The 25,285-nt window shown below is 36.4% G+C and overlaps 1 protein-coding gene across 1 annotated transcript; it reads left to right on the top strand.

The window, feature by feature from the left end:
* The first annotated feature begins 2,238 nt into the window (after positions 1 to 2,238).
* On the top strand, positions 2,239 to 4,325 carry LOC121263829 (probable mannitol dehydrogenase). The gene is made up of 5 exons (XM_041166909.1): positions 2,239 to 2,435; positions 2,603 to 2,716; positions 3,010 to 3,523; positions 3,617 to 3,770; positions 3,974 to 4,325. The coding sequence occupies exons 1-5, from the start codon at positions 2,338 to 2,340 to the stop codon at positions 4,177 to 4,179; spliced, it is 1,086 nt and encodes a 361-aa protein (XP_041022843.1). The 5' UTR covers positions 2,239 to 2,337; the 3' UTR covers positions 4,180 to 4,325.
* Positions 4,326 to 25,285: the final 20,960 nt, after the last annotated feature.

The raw sequence follows: 25,285 nt of genomic DNA, 5'->3' as shown, positions 1-25,285 counted from the left end.
GTAATTACTTCTTGAGAGATCACCCCTTTTTTTATGAAAAATTTTATTCATTATTTTCACACCATATACTATGCATATTTTTTTTTTCTTTTTGGTGTATGGATAAAAACTAGAAAAAATCAATTAATTTAGGAAGAATGAAACACAGATAAAATTAAAAAAAATAAAAATTAGTGTGATATATAAAGATGATGATATGCAAACGTAACTCTATGAAATAATCCTAAAACTGACACACCACGTACAAATTCAGCAAAATCAAGGGCACGACTTAAGCAAGTTAGGTTTCGTTTGGAAAGTAAACTCATCTTAACTCATCTCAACTCATTATTACAACTTTTTCAAATTCTAATACAAAATATAATAAACAATTCAACTTTTTCAAATCCAAAAATAATAATAATAATAATAATAAAATATTCTAATAATATTTTATCATCTCAACTCAATTCAACTCAACTCAACTCAGTTTAATATCCAAACGCACTCTTAGTCAATTGCCGGCCATCCACCCACCCAAAACTACTTAAAAAGAAAATCATTAATGGCCTTATAAAAAGAAATAAAATCTCTTAAATCTTCTAAGAAAGTAATATTGATGGTATCAATCCTAACTCTTAGGAATAACCCTAAAACTAACACACCGCGTACCAATTCAGCCAAATCAGTGGTAAGGCTAAAGCAAGGCAATTGTCCAAGGGCTCCACACGACCCAAAACTTATTAAAAAGAAAATTATTAATGGCCTTATATTAAGAAATAAAAGCCCTTAAATCCTCTAAAAAATAATATTAATGGTATGTAATAAAAACTCTTAGAAATAACTCTAAAATTGCGAATATTTTTTTGATCAATTGACAATACTTTGATTTCTCAGTAAGAGAATTAATGATCGAATTTCTTTTCCTCATATATTTCTCCCAAAAAAAAGAAGGAGAAATAACCCTAAAACTAACACACATTCAAGTTCAGCCAAATCAGGGACGAGGCTTAAGCAAGTTAGGCAATTGCCTAAGACAACTGGCCACTGGCCACCCATAACCCCCCCCCCCCCCCCCCCCCCCCCCCCCCCCCCCCCCCCCCCTCTTTTATTAAGAAATAAAAGCCCTTAAATTCTTTAAGAAATTATATTGATATTTCAATTATTTAGAAAATAATATTAATTACAAGGCCTCCAAGAAGAGATTTTCTAAAAAGGATAAAAAGACTTTAAAGAAATAAAAACATCTAGTAATACTACTTTTGATTAATTAATATAAAATATAATTAACGTTATAAGTTTATATAAGAGAAAAGAATTGTTAGTGTAATTGAGAAAATAAACTAAATGAAGATCAACAAAAGAACTTACAATGGTTAGTGCATAATTATATAACTAAGAAAACGTAAAACTTTTTGGTATTTATGTTTAACATAATAATTTATTACACTATTATATCAAAATGAATAACCTTCTAAAACGTACTTTGCCTTTGCCAGCCTCTATTAATTATAGATAAATAATATTTTTAATCATGAAGTACATAAATATCACATAATTTTTTTTAAAAAATAAATACAAAATTTATATAAAAAATTATGTTTTAATAATAGATGTCACTTTCTTTTAAAAAATTGCACGAGCCGTCCTTGTGCTTAGCTGCTAATATAATAATATGAGATGAAACATAAAATTCTCATCTTATCTTATTTTTTCATTATAACTTTTTCAAATTCTCACATAAAATTTAGTAAACAATTCAACTTTTTTAAATTTTAATTTAATTTTTTTAAATTTTAAAATAATAATAATATTTTAAAATAATATTTTAAAATAATATTTTAAACTTTTATTTAAAATAAAAAATTCACATCTCACTCTCCAAATAATTGAACAAAAAAGTGAGAACAAATAATTGAGATTTTCTGATGCAAAATGAAGGCGCATGCAGCTTGCCTGCGTGTTGGTGACAACAAGCCAAAAAGTGACAAATTCATTCCAGCAAAACTTGTCAGCAATTGGCGTGATAATCGGACTTTGATGTTTTCAATTTCCGTACGGCAAAAATGATAACTCCAGAACCATATTATGTATGGGGTCCACCTGTATGCATGAATTTCTTGATATTAAAGAAAAAGCTACCAAATAGGACTTCTCGTGGGCAGCAAGGTTTTTAAGTTCCCGGGTCCTACTCTCGTTCACATTAACTCACCGAATACGTCATCCCCCACCCTGCGGGTACTCCAAATAGCTTTAAATCCCTTCCACTGCCAATATTTGATCGACATCCTCAGTACTGCACACTCATTCCAACATCTCTCTCTCTACTTGCTTTCTACGTGTGACAGATCAATAGAAATGGCGAAGTCACCAGAGGAAGAGCACCCTAGGAAAGCCTTTGGATGGGCAGCCAGAGATACTTCTGGGGTCCTGTCTCCCTTCAAATTCTCTAGAAGGTACTCTTTCTCGATCTACATGCATGATCAATTTGTTGGAGCCAAACATAAACGAAATCGGATAATTTTCTCATGACAAATGTTTTTGGCCAAAAGCATTTTTCATGTCCACAACAGGAACATTATCAAATCGCAAAAATTCTTATTTTGTATATTCTGAATCGCAGGGCAACTGGAGACAAGGACGTAACGTACAGAGTTCTTTATTGTGGGATATGCCACTCGGATCTTCACATGCTGAAGAATGATTGGGGCAATACCGCCTACCCACTTGTCCCTGGGTATGTTCTCTTGCAATCCTTGCATGTTTTTATAGGAACTGAGTGGCCTAAAACAAAGTCAACACAAACTTATCGCTTTTGATGCACAATGTAATTATTTTTATTTTCCTGAAAACGAAACAACATTGATTCGATGATATTGGTAATTAATGTCTCCTAATTTCTTCACCGGCGCCATTTTTCCGTTTGCCTGCTGATATTCTGTCGATGTCTACACAGTGAATGGATTTGACTTCCGAGTCTTTTTTGCCAAATTCATACTAAAATCATGTTAACTGAACTGCGTGGTGCAGGCATGAGATTGTGGGTGTAGTGACAGAGGTGGGGAGTAAGGTAGAAAACTTCAAAGTTGGAGACAAGGTTGGCGTAGGCTGCATGGTTGGAGCCTGTCATTCGTGCAACAACTGCGCAAACAACCTTGAGAATTACTGCCCAAAATCGATCCTCACCTATGGATTCAAGTACCATGATGGAACCATCACATATGGAGGCTACTCTGATATCATGGTCGCGGACGAGCACTTTGTGATCCGTATTCCGGACAATCTGCCACTTGATGCTTGTGCCCCTCTCCTATGTTCCGGGATCACCGTCTACAGCCCCATGAAATTTTATGGGCTTGATAAACCTGGTATGCAAGTGGGTGTGGTTGGCCTTGGTGGGCTAGGCCATGTGGCTGTGAAGTTTGCAAAAGCTATGGGGGCTAAGGTGACAGTGATCAGTACCTCGCCAAAGAAGAAGAAAGAAGCCTTGGAAAGCCTTGGTGCGGATTCGTTTTTGGTGAGCAGTGACCAAGATGAGATGCAGGTACGTGCAGAGTTGCTAACAATGTTAACAATTTACTGAGCCATGACAATTTATTGGTTTCTAACTTCATCAATAATTAATCAATTTTTATAGGCTGCCCAGGGAAAATTGGATGGAATCATTGATACGGTCTCTGCAATGCACCCTCTCGTGCCTCTAATTGGCCTGTTGAAGTTAAATGGAAAGCTTGTCTTGGTTGGTGCACCAGAGAAGCCGCTTGAGCTACCGGTCTTTCCTTTAATCATGGGTAAGCATGTAATTAGGGGATTCGAAGTTTCGTGCAATGTGAAATATTGGAGACAGTAATCCATGAGACATTGATATGCTTTTTCTGTTTTTCATATTTTCTTTTTATTGTCCGTTTTTTGTTAGTAGCTTCTAATTATGGTTGCTAGTATATATGCATTTCCCCCGAAAGATCGTGTATTGATGAGAATTTTGGATTGACAGGAAGGAAGACAGTGGCTGGTAGTCTTATTGGAGGCATCAAGGAGACGCAAGAAATGATTGATTTTGCAGCCAAACACAACATTACATCCGACATTGAGGTTATTCCAATGGATTACGTGAACACTGCCATGCAGCGCCTCCAGAAAGCAGATGTCAAATACAGATTTGTCATTGACATTGGGAACACATTGAAGTCCAACTCTTGAACTTGGTTAACTTCTGTTACGAGTGTGTACTTCTTAATTTCTTAATTTACGTTGCTTCGAATTGTTAGAGATATATTAGGTTTGAGTCATTGCCGGTACTTGAGTTATATTTCAATAACACCGTCTCTCCTAATGTATTTTCCATACTTTTTTTTTTTTGCTTTTTTTTCCACAGCAAGTAATAGATTCAGTCCAAAAACAGAAACTGTCCATACAACAGGAAAACAAAAGAAACCAACACAGAAAGCTAATAATGTACATTTTAAGAAGGTGAGTCTTTTCCACTATGAAATCCAGCAAACAGATTGGGATTTTGATGAGTGGGATATTTCCAAACTCAAGGTTGGAATGAGCCCATTGCGCAATAGAATGCGCATATCAATTCTGGGATCGATGTAGCTTTATAGCTCTACATGCTTGAAGATCTTTGAGCAAAAATCTAGTGTCTCTAGCAATCCTTTCAATTTCCCAATTAATAACCTTGTGAGGATTATTGATGGAATTGATTGTATTTAGGGAGTCGCTTTCAAGAATAACTTTGTTGACCTTCCTTGTATGTGCTTTTTGAACCCCTATGAAGGCAGCTATTGCTTCCCCTATATTTGGACCAGTGCTCCAATTGTGGTGTGCTACAACAAATTGTATTGTACCTAGACTATTTCTGCACACTGCTGTTGAGGTGCTCCTCTTAGTTCTGACTGCCACATCAAAAGTAATAGAGAGAGCATCCTCATTTAGGTGGACTCCAATTTGGATTTGATTCTATGGACTTCATTTCCCAAGCTCTGTTATGCTCTCTATAAAGATCCAAGAGTTTTTTTATGAAGTAATCAATTTTATGGTTTGCAATGTTGTGAGTGATCTTGTTCCTAAAAAACCTTAAGTTGTCCATAGCTATTATAGAGAGGAGCTGAAAATTATGAGCTTCAAAAACAGGGATCTATAATGTGTCAGAGGGGTTTAGGATGATATTGATCCAGTTCTTGATTCCATTTTGTTTGAAGCAAGTTATGTCAAGTGGCCATGGGACAAGTTTCCACAAAATTCTAGAGAAAAAACAATTGAGGAATAGATGATCTAGGCTTTCATTCTCCATATGACAGAGAGGACGAAGAACTTGATCCTTGGTTAGTGCAATACAGTAACAGAGAGAGACTAGTAGGAAGGATTTCATTTGAACACTTTCCATAGGAAAAGTTTCAATCGATCTTGCAGTTTGAGGGACCACAAATTTTTCCAGGTAGGGACTTCTGATGTGTTTGTATTTGTGTTCAAAGCTAAAGTAGCATAAGCTGACTTAACATTGTATTTACCAGAAGAGTGGTGTTTCCATTTGGGCAAATCCATGATATTTTGAAATTGGTACTCAGTAATATGAATTTTTTGTATTTCTATGATAGTAGCAGATGAGAATAGAATATTCAAAAGAAGGGTGTTCCATCTCCTAGGATTTTCCAGTGTTAGTTCAACAACTCTTAAGATCTGGATTTTGATGAGTACCTGGACTTTGAGGTGTAGGAAGTGGAGGATGTAAGCAAGGGAGCCAAGGGTCAGACCATAGACGAATAGCAGCCCCATTATTAATCTGAATGATAACACTTGACAAGATGACATCTTTTTGTTTATCAAACTTTTCCAAAACCTTGAATTTGAAGCTTTGGCCATGACACTCACCCAGTCATTATTTGTCATATATTTTTGCAAAAAAGCTATTTTCCAGATACTTGTTTCATTGTTAATAAGATGCTAGACTGATTTGTCTAGAAGAGCTTTGTTGAATTGAGTAGTGAGTTTGATTCCTAAACCCCCCATGGACTTGGGTTTACAAATGGAAGACCAAGACTTGAGGATGTATTTATGTTTCTTGTGATTATTGAACCCCCACCAAAATCTCATCAATACTCGATCAATTTTTTTGGCCATGTTAGTAGGAATCAGAGTTGTAGCCATGGTGTAGGAAGGTATTGTGCTTGCTACAGATCTAATGAGTGTTGTCCTCCCTGCTTGAGAGAGAAGCTTTGATTTCCACCGTGCAAGCTTTTCCTGAATTCTAGTCAAGATATCAACAAGGTGTGATTGCATTGGACTTCCAGAGTTTAGAGGCAATCCTAGGTATTTAATCTTAAAGGGGGATATCTTGAATTGGGGGATATTCCTTATATCTCTTTTGACTTCTTGCCTACTGTTTTTGCTGAACTGGATGGAGGACTTGGAGGTATTGACTTTTTGCCCCGACCAATCTAAATAATTATTAAGAGTTCTTACAAAGGCTGAAGTAGTGTTGCAGTTAGCAGGTCCAAAGAGAATTAAATCATCTGCAAATAACAGATGGGAGAGAGAAGGCCCATTCCTATAGATAATGAATCCTTTTATAGACTCAATTTGTTTCTGTCTTAGTAGCAACCTAGAGAGAACTTCTGAATCAAGTATAAAAAGGAAAGGAGAGAGAGGGTCTCCCTGCCTGAGTCCTCTTGAGGGATGGAAAAACCTATGGGGCTGCCATAATCACTACAGAATATGAGATTGTTGTGATGCACTCCTTGATTCAATGAATCCATGTTTGATTAAAGCCAAGACATTTGAAGATGTTTAGAATGAAGTTCCATTCCATAAAGTCGAATGTTTTTTCCATGTCTATTTTGATCTCCATAAGTCATTTTCTACCTTTGTTTTTTTCCTTAATACATGAAAGACTTCTTGAGCAAGGATGATATTTTCTTGAATGACTTTTCTTAGGAGAAATGTTGACTGGTTAGGAGAGATGAACTTGTGCATAACACCCTCTAGCCTATTAGCCATAATTTTAGCAATGATTTTATAACTTACATTCGAGAGGCTAATAGGTCTATATTGATGAACTGTGCTAGGGGAACTATTCTTGGGAATCAGAACAATGTGTATGGTTCATCTCTTTAAGCAACTTTCTATCAATGAAAAAGCTCTTTATGGCTTGAATCAAATTCTCTTTGACAATATCCCAATATTTTTTGTAGAAAAACCTAGTGAACTTTTCTAGACCAGGAGCCTTTGAAGAAGGTATTTGCTTGAAGGTATTCAGAATTTCCTCCTTCGATGGAATCTAGCAAAGAATCTCATTATCATGATTTGTTATTGTCTCTTGGAAAAGGTTGTCCCGATTTTCAGGATAAGTTGGATTAGAAGATTGAAACATATTCTAGAAGTGATTAAGAAACATGGATTGAATATTCAAAGGGTGGAGTCCTATTGATTGTAATCATTCTTCAGGCAGTTGATCTCATTTTTCCTTCTTCTAATAGTAGTCGACATGTGGAAGAACCTAGTGTTCAAAATCAGTTGTTGTCAACCATTGAATTCTTGATTTTTGTTTCCACATGGATTCCTCTCTTTTAAGGTATTCATTAAGACAATCTTTGATTGAGTCCTCTTGGGAAAGAGAATTATTGGGTGGGTTCTGCTGTTGAACTTGACTAAGCAACTCAGTGAGACTCCTTTTATTGGTTTGAATGTGACCAAAGTGCTTAGCATTCCAGACTTTAATAGCTTTTTTCACTGTTTTGAGTTTTTGGGTCAATATAAAGAAAGGAGTGCTAGACACCTCAACAGACCAGACTCATCTCTTGATCAGAATTCCTTGAATTTGAATGGTCTTTTGACTTTGGTCTTTCCTTTAGTGAATAGTAGAATAGGCGAGTGATCTGAGTTATGAATGGGAAGATTGAATAATTTAGAATTAGGATTGAGCATAGTCCATTGTGAGTTGGAGATGGCACGATCTAGTCTTTCCTTAATTCTACCTCTTCCCTACCTATTATTGGTCCATGTGAATTTAGGACCACAGTAGCCTAAATCTGTAAACCCATTGTCATCCATAAAATTCTAAAACCCAGAGGGAGAAGATGAAGAAGCAAATGGCCTACCCCCTGACTTTTCTTTTTGATTCAAGAGAGAATTAAAATCCCCAATACCCAAAATAGGACCCCGGTAGCTATTGACTATAGAGGAAACCAAATTCCAAAAGCTCAATTTTTGAGTGTGCTGGGCAAGACAGTAGACTAATAATAGGACCATGGCATATAAAAAGGATCCGAGTACACTATTGAAACAATAACATTACTAGAAATGAAGATTGGTTCCATATCTACACCTAGGTGCCACATTAACAAAAGGCCACCCTTTTTCCCTACACTAGGCACACTTATAGACAAGGAAAAGCCTAAAGTATTTACAACACCAGTGATATTGTTATCCTGCAAAAAAGTCTCCAATATAAAGACCACATCAGGTTGGTGAGACCTAATGTGGGTCCTCAAGCTTCTTTTTGCTGCAGGTCAGGCCAGACCTTTGCAGTTCCATGAGAGGATCCTCATATATCATCGTGGGGCAGATAAGGCATTGCCTCTTTGGCCAATTGGACTTTTGGAGTAATAAGATCTGGGGAAGATTGAGAGAGTTTACCGCCTGTGTTGAAGACTTTATTCTTTATGTATGGATGGAATCTTCCCAGGTTGCTTCTTCGTTTCTTTCCTTTTTTTTTTTTTGTTCTCCTTCTTAACCTTCTGAAGATATGCAGTAAATGACAGATCATCTTCTTGAGCTAGATCATCCTTGGGTTGTATGTTGAGATCGCCATTAACTGCATCAGATGGTTTTGTTGGGTCCAAGATTGCTAGGTTTGGTCTCTTTTTTGGGGGGATATCATTAACTGCATCAGATGGTTCTGTTGGACCCATGTTGAGATCATCCTTTATCATATGTTCTCGTATTTTGGCATCGATCTTGTCTTTTTTATGTACAATTCTATAAAGATTTTTGGACAAAATAAAAATCAATGTTTGATATTCGAAACCTACAACTTGTTATGGCGTTCCGATCGAATGTGCAAAATAAATCTTGTATTATTTTTGATATTCAACTACGTTTTCCAAAGAACCAAGTCAACCATGCAAAATCTTAGTATAATTAATCTAAGACACCAGTATAATTACTCTATTTTTAATCTAAGACACTACAAAATCTCAAAATAAACGTCTTCCAAAGAACCAAGTCAACCATGCAAAAAAAAAAAAAAAAAAAAAAAAAAACAACTACTAAATAAAATTCTTCAATAACCAAAGTATTCTCTATGTACATAATTCACTACGCTCACATAGCCTTACACATACTTCCTATTCTTGATCCTCAGCTAAAACATCTGAAAATATTGTGGAGATAAGGGATGAATTATCATGAACTCCATAAACAGAGATTTGGAAAATATATACTAGTATGTATTTATAGAGTGCATAATGCAGAACAAAATATTTTTAATTTCAGAATGCAAAACAAAGCATTTTTAGTTTCATAATGTAGAACAAAACATGTTATCAAAATATCAAAGTGATAATTTTAGAAGTATTCATATACAAAAGTCCTTTGGCATAATATAATTGAAAATCATCATATCATATTAGAGGATCATATTAGAATAGATGTCATGTTCCCGTGGTAGGGTTGTGCACGTTTGCAGTTAGCGAAGCGGAACATTTCGCTACTTGTCATCAATGTGATGCACTAAAAACAGAGCCCACTATTGCATCTCGTGGCGAGGCCTTCGATTGTATCTCGTGGCAGGGCCGGAGGCCACTATTATGTCCCGTGACGGGGCCAGATGCCACTATTGTATCCAATGGTAGGGCCAAAAATCAGAGCAAAATAGAAATATTGGTACCAACACATTAAGAGAATCAGAACCATAAAACATAAAACATAAAACATATTTGCTTAACAGTATCACAACCTAAACCATAAAACATTCACCAACAAGTTAATATCCCAAACAAGCATGCCACTAACTTTAGTAATGAACCCCAAACCAACACAAAATCCACTTCATTAACGAGATCCCACAACCCAAGCTACATATTTAGCATGCATAAATTACTCACAACATCTAAAGAAATTTACTACCTCATAAAAATTAGCTCATCCTCCTCCTATTTGATTAACCATTTACCTCTAACCTACTTTTATTTATAAACTCATTTCGACCATTGAAACAACCACAATTACTAGCCAAAACAGTCACACATAACAGTCCAAACAACCATACTCATCAACCCAAATAGCCACCAATTAACCCAACAAATCACATATCAACCCAAACAGTCCAACTCTCAACCCCGGCAGCCAACAACTCAACCCAAATAGCAGTACAATCCAAGTCTCCTCCACTCACTCTACAAATTTGAGACTTCTAACATATCGAACAACAACTCAACAAGAAATAACACCATTATAGATTCTACCATTCAAACATAACTCATTTAAAATTTTAGCAATTTCCAAGCATTCATATCACACACATAACAATGTAAAAAATGTGCCTAATATTCTGAATATTGTAACTAATCACGTGCGATGACCCTATGGAATTAGAGAGCGAAACAACGCTGGTCTAGGGCGTTAGAGGCGTCTTTGGCAACACTTCGAGTAGGGTTATGCAATGTCACGACCTCCATTGGTTTGGCACTAATAGATGAAGATAAATTTTAAATTTTGAAAGAGTAAGAACAATGAATGACAGAAAACCATCGAGGGCATAAACTCTAAACCGAGCACAGAGAAACTCACCAACATTGGCAGTGTTGAGCAGTATTGGCAACGGAGCCAATAAAGAGAGGCGGTGGCTTACTAACTATACTGTGAAAAATGTCTCTAGGACAGCAAAATACGTGCACCATGAGAAAGAAATAGAGAGGGCAAGAGAGAGAGAGAGAGAGAGCGGCAGTTGGAAAGAGGAAAAATCCGATGAAGGGTATAGTGGCTGCTTACAAACGCGACGGGGCAACCAAAACTGGTGTTGGATAGTAGCGACGCAGCACGGGTTGGTACTCTACAATGGTAAATTTGTGAATGAGAATTTGTGGGGCACACAGAGACAGAGAAGGGATAGAGGACATGAGGGAGATGGAGTTAATGTTGTGGCCATGTGCAGTGGTGTACTGCAGCTGGAGAATGGCGGTGGTGGCAGATCCGTGTACGGCTGAGGGGGTGGCTGGTCTGTGTTCTCTTATCGCGACTTGTGACAGTGCTTATTAAGGCACACATTTCCTTTGCCTCAAAACATTGTGCTCAAGAGGATGTTTCTACAAAAATTAGCTCACTGGCAAAACAAAAAGGTGCAGTCGTGGCATTGGATGATGAATAACAAAAAGCATAATGTGCACTGTAGTAGAAGACTCTAGAAGAATTTTACATAATTGAAATATTTCTAAATGGCATGTGATTCGGAAATAATGGGTTGCCATCTGTTGTGGTCTATATATACTGTGAGTCATTGTACAAATGTAGTGGGGAAAACTGATGGGAATGAAAACAATTGATTGAGGCCTTTTGACAAACACTATCCATGCTATCATATTTGCTTACTTCTTTATGGTATCGGAGCTATAAAAAGGATCTACATCCATTTCTTCCCTAGCTGCACACCATGGAACCAAAAAAATCAACACCAACTGTAAATCCCACCATCATCAACTCAGCCACCCATTTTATCACCCTGAAGCTCACCATTGACAACTACTTACTATGGAAAGCTCAAATCCTCCCATTCTTCAAAGGCCGTTAGTTATTCGAGTATATAAATGGCTCTATCCATGCCTTCTCCTACAATTGACGAAAATACCAACCCATAGTACATGAAATAGGTTCTACAAGACCAATTGATTATTTCTGTCATTAATTCCTCCTTTACAGATAAAATTCTATCCCAAGTGCTTGAATGCACCACCTTACATAGTTTGTTCTCTGCTTAACCTTTAGCACATACTATGCACCTAGTACCAGTTGGCAACACTAAAGAAAGGATCTGAAACCATCAGTGAGTATTTCCACAAAGCTAAATCGCTAGCTACTTCCCTTGGTGCTACTGGACAACCACTTTCTTCTTCTGAGTTTATTACTTACCTCTTGGTTGGTCTAGGTACAGACTATGAGTCCCTCGTCATCTCTATCACCACTCAACCAGATCCTTTGTCCTCATCACAAGTTTATAGTCATCTTCTCAACCACGAGTCATGACTAGCCCATCAGACACAATCCTTTCTCTCAGGTAGGCCTCTTACAACCCACACTACCACCACCAGACCATCCTCAACTCCATCTAACTATGGTCATGGTCATGCTATTGGCGAGGTCATGATAGTGGCCATGGTGGTTCCTTTTCAAGTCCCAACTTGTTTTCAAACCAACCCAATACCAAACCCATATGCCAAGTTTGTCAAAAATCTGGTCACATAACTTTATCATGTTATCACCGTTTTAATCAATCTTACCAAGCCCCAGCACTACCCTCTCTTACTGCCCATTATACAACCATTCTAGATTTAACATCTCATCTAAACAATTGGTTCCCAGACACAACAGCAACAAATCACTTCACGACAGACTTCTCAAATCTCAATTTGGATTCTGCTCCATATCATGGCACTAACCAAGTTAGCATTGGAACTTCTCTCTTCCCATTCAAAATACTGGCACTACTCAACTTCATACACCTTTTGAAAAATTTATTCTCCGGAAACTTTTGAATGTTCTTTTGATTACTCGTAATTTATTATATGTGCGTCAATTTTGTTTAGATTATTCTGTCTATTTTGAGTTTCACTCCTATGGCTTTTTTGTGAAGGATCTACATACTCAGGAGATACTCCTTTAGGGGCCCGTTAGGAATGGCCTCTATGTTCTTCCCTCGGATGCTGAGACCTCTTCTCCCACCACATCTTCTTCCTCTACTATTTTGCTCTCACATCAAGCCTTCATTGGTGAAGGAATATCCCCGCATATATGGCATTCACGCCTAGGCCACCCTTCTCCATGTACCACCTCCTTCACCATTTGTCAGTTTCAACTTCCAGTCACTACTAGCACATCTTCTCTTTGCTCAGCTTGCTCTAAAGCCAAGTCTCATGCTCATGATCATGCTCATCCTCTTTCTCCTCCCTGTTCACAGAAGCCTTTGAACTTTTATTTCTTGATGTTTGGGGGCCGATGCCTGTGCTATCCTCTGCTAGTTATCATTTTTATCTTTCAATTGTTGACAATTTTAATAAATATATTTGGTTCATTCCACTTCACACTAAGTTTGATGTCCCTACTATATTTTTGGCTTTTCTACGTTACGTGAGTAACAATTTTTATTCTAATGTTATTTCTATTCAATTTAATTGGAGAGGTGAGTCTCACCCCTTCCTGCTTTACTTAAATCATTCGGCATTTCTCACCATATTACTTGTCCATATTCTCATCCTCAAAATGGGCATCACACACTTGATCTTGGAATCAGATTGCTTGTTGGTGGTGAAGGTTTTGGAGGCAGCTTCTGAAGACCAGTCACCTTGGGGGTCCATTATCCACAAGATTCGGCTACTGATGGCTACCTTTATTGATGTAAAGATTTGTTATGTGAATAGACTAGGAAATGGGGCAACCCATGGACTAGCTAGACACGCTTGGGATGTTCATCCCATCGCAATGTGGTGGGGTGGGTTCCTGGACTTTATCTATCAAGCCATTTGGCTTGACAGTTGTCTGTGACTCTTTGTTATGTTTTGAATGAAGTGGTTTGTTTTAATAAAAAAAAAATGGTAGTGTTGAGAGATGTCATCGTCACATTGTTGAGACTGGACTTTCACTTTTAGCCTATGCTTCGGTTCCTGACAAATATTGGATTGAGGCCTTTCAAGGTAATGTTTTCCTTATCAATTGTATGCCCACACCAATTCTTAATAATATTTCCCCTTCTCAAGCTCGCTTTCATCATTTCTCCGATTATTCCTTTTTGCGCATTTTTGCCTCTGCGCTTTGCCCCAATTTACGTCCATTTAACTGCAACAAAATGGATCTTTGCTCTCAACTATGTGCATTTATAGGCTATAGACTAGATCATAAATGATACAATTGTCTACATATTCCAACAGGTCGAGTCTACATCTCACATGATATTTGCTTTAATGAGGCCTGCTTCCCTTTTGCTTCTGCAGCTAGCCCTCTACTGTGTTGGGCCCAGACCTTCCCCTGCCTCAGAACATTTTGCTCAAGAGGATGCTTCTAGAAAAATCGGCTCACAGGCAAAACAAAAAGGTGCAGCCGTAGCATTGGATGCTAAATAACAGAAAGCATAATGTGCATTGCAGTAGAAGACTTCAGAAGAATTTTACATAACTGAAATATTATTAGATGGCATGTGATTTGGAATTAATGTGTTGCCACCTATCGTGGTCTATATATATTGTGAGGCATCGTACAAATGTAGTGGGGAAAACTGATGGAAATGAAAAAAATTGATTGAGGCCTTTTGACAAACAGTTTATGTGCTATCATATTTGCTTGTTTCTATAGTGCTAAGTGGCTAAAGGTGGAGAACTCACGGGAAAGAGGAAAGGCAGATCAGGAGGAAGAAAAAAAAACCAAGATGCTCAGTGGGATGGATGACGGTGGCTCACGGTGGTCTGATATTGCCGTTAAAGGGTGGAGTTCGGTCATGTGTCTTGACGGGGCAGTACTTGCGGTAGAATCTAGGGTCGAGTGGTGCACGGGGAAGGGGATAATTGGAAGGGAAAAAACAGCAGGGAAGAGAGGGGAAAGAACTCGAGGAGTGGGGCAAGGAGAGCAATTGTAGGGAATAAGAGAATTTGAGAGAGTGTGGAGGTGTGAATGGGAGATGAAGTATTGGAGAAGAGAAAACTGAAAAGGGAGGGAAAAACCATCGGGGAGTGGGGGAGAGAATGAAGAAGGAAAAAAAATAAGCGGGAAAGAAAGAAGAGGGATTCGTGGGCATTGGCCTAGGCGTTACAATCTTACCCTCTTATAAAAATTCGGTCCTTGGAATTTGCTAGTACCTCAAGCAAGGCCTAAAACCTTATTCATCATATCCATTCTTCACTTATTTTAATCCTCGATCATTATGTTGAACCTAATATTTCATATTCTAATTGTTCGATATTTTCGCTCGGTGCCTCACATACCTCTTAATCTCCCAGGTTTTCACATTTGTGCACATAGTCTTGGTCGTCATACTCTCTAGGTCCAGTTCACGTCTAGAAATGTAAATCTTAACAATGAAATTAAAAACCTAATAGTAACTCCACCCAAATCCTTAGCTTGACCTCATATAAAAATAGTAAATAGAACTCTCCACATAATATATTAAACTCATACAAATAGAAAAATAAAACTCTCCAAAATCCATGGCCTTTAATTTCACACTCGATTAATGAAGATATTCAACGCTTACCTTTATAGTACATCCCAACTAATCTCATACCTATATCAGCTTTATTTCCTGAATACCACATGTCCGTGCCTTCTACTTCCCCTATCTTTTACCTTGGAACCCTTAAAAATCTCTCATTTTTGAAATCCTCAAACTTGAAATCTATAGCAACAAGATTTAAGTCCTAATTGATCTCAAGTCACAACTAATATCCAATCACCAATAATGTTTACTCTCAACTCATCGCATTACCAAAAACCATGTTTCCATTGCGCACTCAAATAACTTCACCAAAATGTCCAAAACTAGGATTCATGAATATGACTCTTACCACATTTTGATAACAAATAAACTTCTTATCTTGATTTGCTGGAATGGTGGCTTGATTTCCTATTGAAAATGGCATTCAGATATTTGGCTTGACTGTGGCTCGACCTTGCTCGAGCAAAGTTTGGCCGGCTTGACACTTCACTCGACATTCCACTCCAACGTACACTAGATAGATTATTAGCTCAACACTCGCTTGACAGTCCGCTCAAGCAAACTCTAGGTTGATTGTTCGCTTAATACTCGCTCATCAATCAGCTCGACCAAATACCAGATAGATTATTCGCTTGACACCTTGCTCGAGCGAATGTTCGTAAACTATGGTTCCTGTGCCGTTAAGTATAAATACACACGTTTTGCACAGTTTTGAAGAATGTTGCAACCAAAATAGAGATAAAAGAGAGATAACTCTTTTTGTGAGATTTTGAGAGCTCATTGGTGTATTGGAGCTTTTGGGATCGAGGAGTGATTTGTGATTACTCTCATGTACTCCATTTTTGTGAAAGTTAATTCCTTAAGACCAACTTTGCCAGTGGATGTAGTCTTGTTCAAGCTGAACTGCCAATGGTGTTTGCTTCCTCTATTATACTTCAAAATAGTTGCTGATAACTAGTTAATCCCAAAAAATTGGTATCAGAGTGCCAGACTCCATGAAAGATCTTGAAGGATGGCTATGGTAAAGTTTGAAGTAGAGAAGTTCGATGGTTAGAATAATTTTAGTCTATGGCTCATCCAAATAAAGACTCTATTAAGACAACAAGGCTTGGGAAAGTTCTTGGATGAGAATGTGTCAGATGAATCTTCTACACTAACAAAGGAAGATGAAGAGAAAACACATAGTGTTATTCTGTTGTCTCTCTCCGATTGAGTATTGCGAGAGGTCACTGATGAAGAGTGAAATGCTTCAGTCCTAGAGGGGTCGGAGAGTTAGTACCTTTCACTTAAGATCACATCTCACAATACAGATGTAATCTCCAATTTCTCAGTTACACATAGATCTCATTGTTTTAAATCAACTACTCCAAAGTAATTAACTAGGAACACCACAAGGTCTCAAAATAAACATCAACCTTCCAAATAACAAGTCAAAAGAGCAAAACAAATCAATTGAATAAAATTCTCCAATGCCCAAAGTACTCTCTTTATACTAAATTCATATAGCCGCACCCATACTTCCTATTCTTGATTTCCCGCTGAATCATCCAAATCATTTGAAAAATATTGTGGACATAAGGAGTGTGATATGAACAACCTAGTAAGTAGAGCATATACAAGTATGTAAATATGAGTCTTTTCATAGAGCTCAATATGCAGAACAAAACATTTCAGTTCCAGAATGCAAAACCAAAAAACATGTTATCAGAACATTAGAGCGACATTTCAAAATGTTCATATTCAAAAAATCTTTGGCATAACATGACTTAACATCATCATCTAATCATGCCATATCATATCATATAATATCATCATATCATATCATATCAAAGACCATGTTTAACTCCCGAAGTAAGATTGTGCTATCCCTGGTGGCCAAACCAGGCATTATCAGATTGTGAATATTTCCCTTATTCATTCTTGGAGCACCGAGTGTGTGCACATGAAAAATCACATAGAAAAACCACTTTGTTTTAGAAATGGGTGCACTCAGAATAAAGATGTGGGTACCAACCATATAACAGAACCAAAACCATCGGGTCAGAACGAGATTTAGAGCATCTTTGTATAATCAAAACAGATACCACATCAGATCAAAACAGAGTACTAAATAGATTCATATCATTTTCACAATATTAAAAATAGATTCAGAGCATCTCTGTATAATCAAAACAGATTCAGATCATCTTCATACAACAAGCACAACTTTTCATATTACATATTCGCTATTTTTGCACTATTCAAAAATAGAATACTAAAACTTTTGCTCATGTCTACACAGTCATATCAAAAAATAATTTCTCTTTTATACAGATTTCGTGAGTAATGCATAACACATAACTGAGGTTGTTTTCACATTTCTTTTTCAAAACATAACATGCAAATTTTTCATAAATCAACCTCAGTTCATTTTCTCTTAATGGAAAATCTAGAATAGGAACTCCGCTTACCTTGAATTTTTAACTTCTCTAAATTTTCTCACAACAGTGCAAAGGAAATATCAATCGTCACCAATAAATGGCCACGTAACTTCTTAAATTTCCAATTGAATACGTAATTCGTAATTAAAACCCTAAAAATTAAATGAAAATCTATACTCTCTTAAAGTCTAAAGTCCTAGAACCCTAAAATATCATCACTTCCTACATACTTTGATTTTTCACATAATTTCTCTAAACAATTACTCGATTAAAACCTAAAATCATGTTACTCGTAAATTGGTCTTTAGAATATTTTCATGCAAGCATGGGATCTTGATACCAAAATATACATATTAAATTGACGATATCCACATGTGGCATGTAAACTTCTATAACCCATAACCCAAAATAAAATAGCATACTAATTTCCAGAAATAATTAAACCCGAGACCGCTTAAGAAATCAATTTCCTCATAAACTTGGGCTCATTAGAAACTAACACAAAATCAATCCCAAAACACGTGAACATCCAAAACCATTAGACCATAATACAAGTAAATGGCCTAGAGGTAATTGCCCACACTAGTGCTATTGCCAAGTGTCCTTATCTAAAAGCAAGCACATGGGACAAAAAGATTACACAGCAGATGCTCACCTAGCGGAAACCTGCAGGCACCAAGCAAAGGAAATCCACTTCTCCTTCATAAATTGGGACCAACCTGAAGCCAACCCCAGATTGTTCATCAACAACATACTAAACATGTTTCTACCTATCTCTTATTGGGCATCCCAGAGGATTATGGATGAATCGGCCACATGCAAAACAAAGGCGAGGCAACATTTCATACTTTAAAGGAACCCACATCCAATTCCCTTGCATCGTAATTGTCACCCTCTTATAATTTTTTTGTCAAATTCAATTCAATTTGAACCCGAAGGAAATTACCCCATCCACAACCATCTACTTGGACATCAACGTTGATTACCCTGCCGATAGTGTCGCCAATCTGTTCCCACAATCTCTATTCATGCATGCCAACAGTAAAGTGTGCATTTGGACCCAGAACATCTCCTATGCAAAATTCATCTTATGTGGTTGAGTAAAACAATCAAAAGGGTCGAGGACAATCATGTTGTTGTTGAACAGCCAAGACTTCTTGTCCTAAACTTTCTGTTTATCGACTTGGGTGGCGAAAGTCATCATGAAAACATTATTTCTTACCTCCTGGAAAGAGGCTAGTTTGCTTACTCTCCACACCTTAGCCATAGTGGATCCTATAATCTCCTTTCTGATATTCTTCTTTGAAAAGACCCTCTACCAAGCTTTTGTCTCCCTTATTATTATTTTCATACTAAACCTCTTCTTCCACCTGTATAAAGGAATGCTCTTCTTCCATTAAGCATAGAAGTCCACCATTCCTATATCATAGCTATAAAACTTAGGCCCATGTCCACAAAGAGCCCTACCATGGAGGCCAAAACGACGCCGTTTCAATATGTCTCTCTTTCCCCTTTAGTTTTTCTTCTTCCCTTATATTTCCTCCCCCATTAGCCCTCCTCCTTGATAACCCTCCCCAACATCTTTCCATTTTTTTTTCTCACATCCAAACCTCTCTCAACAAACCCACTCTCAAACTCTCCCTCTTCTATGTGTTTTCTTGGTCATTGTTGGTGCTGCAATTTTGTGGAATTTCATCACCATCGAGCCTCCTCACTGGAATGGTATTGAGTGACAGTAAACTCTCTCCCATTTCCCCTCCGTTCACACCACACTCACTTCAATTTTTTACTAACAAATTCACTCATCACTTGTCACTTCTTGTGGGTCATTTACATGCGCTGCTATTCAATGCCACCGACGTTCTCCTCGTCTCATCTGTAAGCAACTGTTCAACACCCCAATTGATTTTCTGTCTATCAAACTATCACTCTCTTTCTCTCTCTCTTAAATCACTACTTCAGTAGGTCTTAGTTAGGTAAATTTCCCTTGGTTACTGCCATAGAGAGCCCAGTCATAGCACATCCTCACACACGACCACAACAGTAAATCCACCCTTCTCACACTCCCTGTTTTATTTCTCTCCAGTGTTTCTCTATTTTCAATTGGGTGTAAACTTCCTTTCGCTTATTGATTTCATTTATACCATCGTGTGACACTGCCAAAGACAAAACGTAATTATTAGTGTTTTTTAGTGGTTCGTAAGGCAACATTTACGTCCCTGGACATAGTTGCTCTACTTGCTCATTTCACCGGCCCCCTCACAACATTAGGTATGATACTTCAGTGTAATAGGCTTGGTTGCATAGTTACATGTGTGTTGTGAATAAACTATGATTGCTAGAAATTTCTAATGAATTATATTTACATGATAGAACTTACTAGTCGTGCATTTTCTAGTTGAGTTGTGGTGATGGGAGTCTCTTGGTTGTGTGAGGTGGATAGAGGTATGGATAAGGAGACTGTTTGGATTGATATGGCTATGTAGGTGGAGTTACATGGCTGTTTTGACTTATATGTTGGTTGTATTTGGGTTTATATGTTGCTTGTTTGGGTTGATGTGGTGTTTGCATGGGATGATGCGTGTGGGTTGGTTGTGTTGGACTTGTCACGATGGTGGGCCATTAGTGATGTACATGGAAAAATTTTGGTTGTTTGGTGTTACTATTTGAGTTGATGTTGGATGTCAGAGTTGTTTTATGGTTGGTTGCGTCATGAAGTGTGTTGTGCTGGTTGTGTTGGACGTGTTGTAAGTTCTATGGATGCTCTGGTTTGACAAGTGGGATGGTTGGGTCGTGATGTCATTGTTTGGGTTGTGTGTAACATTTGAAGAGTGGCTACTGTAGTATTGTAGGCTGGTGATGATTGCCTGATTGCATAGTTTGTGAAATGGTTGAGTGATTTACATATCGGGAGTAAATGGGTGATGGTTGGTTGTTGGATTTCTTTGTTTGTGGGCTGTTTTATGTACTTAACTAGTTATGAGCTTGTTTTATTCTATTTTTAAGAAGGTGGAGTGTTTGTTAGCTAGGTTATGTGCTGGTGTGGGTTATTAACATATGAAGAGATATTTTTTGATTTAGGTTATTTTGAGATGGCTAGATTATGATCCCAAAAAGTAGATCATATTCTGCAAGAGTCAGGTAAGTGAGATTTCTATGTTAGATTTTGCATAAAAAGAAATGGACTGGGTTGAATTGTGAAAAATATTCATGTTTGTTTTGAAAAGAAATGTCGAAACAATTTCAGTTATGCATTCTACATTACTCATGAAATCTATATAAAAGAAAGACTTTTGCATCTAGTTTTTTGTTGTGTAAAAAGTGTGAATATGAAATTTAAAAATTTGTGCATGTTATGTGAATATGCTCTGAATCTATTTTGATTATGTGAAGATGATATGATTCTTTTCAATACTTTGTTTTTATATGATGTAGCATCTGAAAACCTTTGACATGACATTCTGATTATGTATTTGGTTCTGTTTCTGCTCTACTCTACTCTGATCTTACCATATGTGTAAAATTGTGGTATTTGTTATATGGTTTGTACCAACTTCTTTATCACTGAGGGCACCAACTTTGGAAATAAAGTGGTTTTCTACATTGTCTTTCCTCATGGCTTCAACAATAATAAGGGAAGATTTCACTTTTGTCTCTAGTTGGTTTGGCCATCGGGGATAGCACGACCCTACCATAAGGGTTAAATATGGTTTCTGTTCTAATATGATATGACGATGACGTTTGGTTATGTTATGCCAAATGACTTTTGAATATGAACATTTTGAACTATTGCTTTGATATGTTGATAACATGTTTTGGTTCTGCATTCTGAACTCCGTGAATAGGCTCATGTTTACATACAAGTATATGTTCTCTACTTATTGAATTGTTGATAACTCGCCCCTTATCTCTCCATAATATTTTTCAAATGATTTTAATGATTCAGCTGGAAATCAATATTAGGAAGTATGAGTAGGGTTTAGTTGAGAATTGTTTATTGAGTACCTAAGGGTACTGTAGTTATTAGAAGATATTTTCGTTATGTTGATCCAATTTATTGCAAGATTGATATTATTATGGAGAATTTGTAGAGTTATTAATTTATCTTGTTGGATTATTTCATTGATAACCTTATAGGGGATAATATATACGTTTGATTAAAATAGACGAATTTATATTTATGGATTTTTTGGAAATTCTATTTGTATTACTGGGAGATGATTGTGGTTGCCAAAAGCTAACTCTTTAGACTTCCGGATACAGGTAGTTACAATAACCGTCCGTCGAGAATAAAGACTATGGTTATCAACTTTATTGGAAGAGATTTACCCACTCACTTCAACTTGCATTCTCGAGAGAGACGGTACAGAGAAGAATTCACCTTTGTACTTAATTAGTTCTATCACAGTCTCTTTTAATACTTGATGTTCAATTTGTAGCTAGTGAGCTAAAGTTCATTTTCAAGCTATATACTAACATTAATAACATTAATAATTATTATATTATTATAAAATATCAATATATAATCTGAAAATTTCTTTTTGTAAGTCCACGTTAAAATATAACTTAAATAACTAAGTTTATTTATTTAAAATATAACTTAAATATTTCTTACCTGTTTTTTTTTTTCCCTCCTCAAATTAAAGAAGTTATACATTACAATTCTAGATCTTCAACCTTAAAAATTACAAATGGAAGGAAATTGAAAAAATAATGGAAAATGATAGTATATCCTCTCATTTTGCCTCCTTATTTGAACTGCTCATATATTTAATTGTTTTTTTTTGTTTAATGATTAAAGAAGTGACTATTAGTGTATTGGTATTTTTTTATTTTTCAAAAACATTTAAAGATGTTTAGAAAATGTGAAAAATAAAAAATAAAAAGAAAGTGAGATTTAGCCCAGGGATTACTGCTGGGCGGTAGTACCCTTACCATACCCAAAATTAATTAGTAAGTTTTCATCACAAAGGTCAAGAAGATCATTTTTAAATACAAAATATAGTATAAAATATAAATGTAACTATAATTTGATCAATATTTAAAATAAGGAAATCTATTCGCAACTGCACAAGTAAAAGACTAATATATTAAAATTAATAAATGTATATATTTAAGTAACTAAGTATTATATTAAAAAAGATCAATATATATCTAAATTTTGATATGTTTACATTACAAAATATATGATATTGGTATTGTAACACCCGAGCAAGTCAAGTTGCTTTACAAAACTTTGGGTTTATAGTTATAAAAAAAAAAAAAAAATTGTTTGGGATTACGAGTAAAATTTTTAGAAGAGAGTTTGGGCCTAAGATATTTTTTTGCGGAATATAATTTTTCAATAGGTTTGATAATTAGGTTTTAAAATCTTTAATGGATCAAGTGGATGGTCATCAGAAAAATTTATGGGATAAGTGCATTTATTTTAGGTTGAGTTGAGATCCAAAACTTCAGATAAAAGCCATGCAATAATCTTGTTAAGGATCCAAGACGTGGGCCTAAGTATATTTTTCATTTTATTTTATGTTATTTTATTTTATTTTATTTTCTTCTTAGACTTAAGAGCCCAGTCCGTAGAATCGTTTTCCAGACTCCGACGCACGGTTTACGTCTAATTTCCATTTTCATGCGGTCACTCCATCCTCTCCTCTAGGTGTTTTTTTTTTTTTTTTTTTTTTTTTTTTTTTTTTTTTTTTTTTTATCTCTTTACTATATATATGTACCAACATTCCTCCATAGTGAACCCTAGCGCCGCCCCCCAACTGCTCAACCTCAAGCGGGAACAACCAAAAGACGCCGGTCGTACGCCCAGGTCCGCCGTGACCACCCTCGGTAAGCCGAGCTCTGTCTCCGTGCTTTGTCTTCCACCGTTTTCTCTCTCGCTCACCTCTCCCTCTCTTTCTCTCGTGCTCAACGCAGCTCGACGGAAGCTCCGCCGCACTCCTACTCTCTTGCCGCACCACCACAGCCCCGTCGCACCTTTCGCCTCCACGCGTGCCTCAGTTTCCCTTGGGTAAGTCCCTACCGTTGCATACCGGGTGTTATTCCGGAGTATTGTTTGTTCATCTGGTTTTATTCTTATAAGTGATGTACGTACATAATATATATTATATATATAAAGTGTTAACATGATAGTTGAGTTATATTACCAATTTTACCCCTAGTACTGTATCTACCAGAAATATGTTTTCGTATGAGAGGTTTTTTTTTGGTTATGTTTAAATGAGTTTTGTTTTAAGTCTCATAAAACATTATTTTTGTATAGAAAATATTTTAATAACATTGTTAACTAAAGAAAGTAAACCTATTTTTAAGAGAGGAGTTTTTCATGGCGTAATTTATAATATTTCTAAAGTAGTCTAAGTATTTTATTAATTTATAATGCGTCGTTGGTACTTTAGATATTTTTAAATATTACTTTTTATTGAGTTCCGTAATTGTCTTAATACTTGTTCGATTAAACCTCTTATTCGGTACAAATTCGATTAAGTGGATATTGATAGTTTTAGAAAATGATGGTATTTTAGGAATTATGAGAATTTTAGGTTTTGAGGTTTTAAAATAGGTTCTTTTAGCATTTTAGGTTTAAATATCGAAATACATGGTTGATTGAAAATTTATGGAAATTACGTGATTTTTATAGGTGACGATTAATATCTGTTCGGCTTGGTTGAGGAAAATGTTTTTTGAAGACTAAGGAGTCTAGGTAAGCGGGGTTCCTATGCTAGATTTGCATAAAAAAAAATGGGCTGAGGTTGATTTTTGAAAATATGCATGTTTTGTTATGAAAAGAGATTTGAACTACCTCAGTTATTTGTTCTGCATTACTCATGAGATTATGTTTAAGAATAAAGTATTTTCTGGTATGATGATATAGACATGAGCTATTTTGCATCTTGCTTCTGAACTGTGCAAAAAAGAGCGAATTTGAAAGTTTGTGCATAAAATATAATTTTGTGATCTGATTCTGTTCTGTTCTGAAAATTTTCTGTACTCTGATATGATAAGATGTGATTTTTGAAACCTTTGGCATGACATTCTATTTCTGTTCTGACCTTACCACGGGTATAAAATTGTGGCCTCTGTTTGGGTTGGTACCAACTTTTCTGTTTCTGGTGCACCCACTTTGGAAACAAAGTGGTTTTCTGCGTGATCTTTCATATGTGCACACTTGGGGCTCCGAGAATGATAAGGGGAAGATTCACAATCTGTTTCTGCTCGGTTGGCTGCTGGGGTTTGCACAACCCTACCACGGGGGTTAAACATGGAATTCTGTTCTGATATAATGTTTCAGTTATGCTGTGCCAAAGGAATTTTGACTAAGAATATTTTTGAACTTTCGCTCTAATATGTTTTATCAAATATTCTGACGCTGCATTCTGAAAAGAAAAAGTGTGTTGTTTTGCATTATGAACTCTGTAAATGCTCATGTTTGCATACTAGTATATGTTTTCTACTTACTAAGTTG

This window comes from Juglans microcarpa x Juglans regia, chromosome 4S (genome assembly GCF_004785595.1).
Source record: "Juglans microcarpa x Juglans regia isolate MS1-56 chromosome 4S, Jm3101_v1.0, whole genome shotgun sequence".
Classification (NCBI taxonomy): domain Eukaryota; kingdom Viridiplantae; phylum Streptophyta; class Magnoliopsida; order Fagales; family Juglandaceae; genus Juglans; species Juglans microcarpa x Juglans regia.
The sequence above is the reverse complement of the archived record's forward strand: the minus strand, read 5'-3'. Positions and strand labels throughout refer to the sequence as shown.

Excerpts from the sequence above, each read along its gene's own strand:
- LOC121263829 (XM_041166909.1), top strand. The coding sequence starts at position 2,338 with ATGGCGAAGTCACCAGAGGAAGAGCACCCTAGGAAAGCCTTTGGATGG. Across the intron at positions 2,717-3,009 it reads GCCTACCCACTTGTCCCTGG|GCATGAGATTGTGGGTGTAG; the intron begins GTATGTTCTCTT and ends TGCGTGGTGCAG. Across the intron at positions 3,524-3,616 it reads GTGACCAAGATGAGATGCAG|GCTGCCCAGGGAAAATTGGA; the intron begins GTACGTGCAGAG and ends CAATTTTTATAG.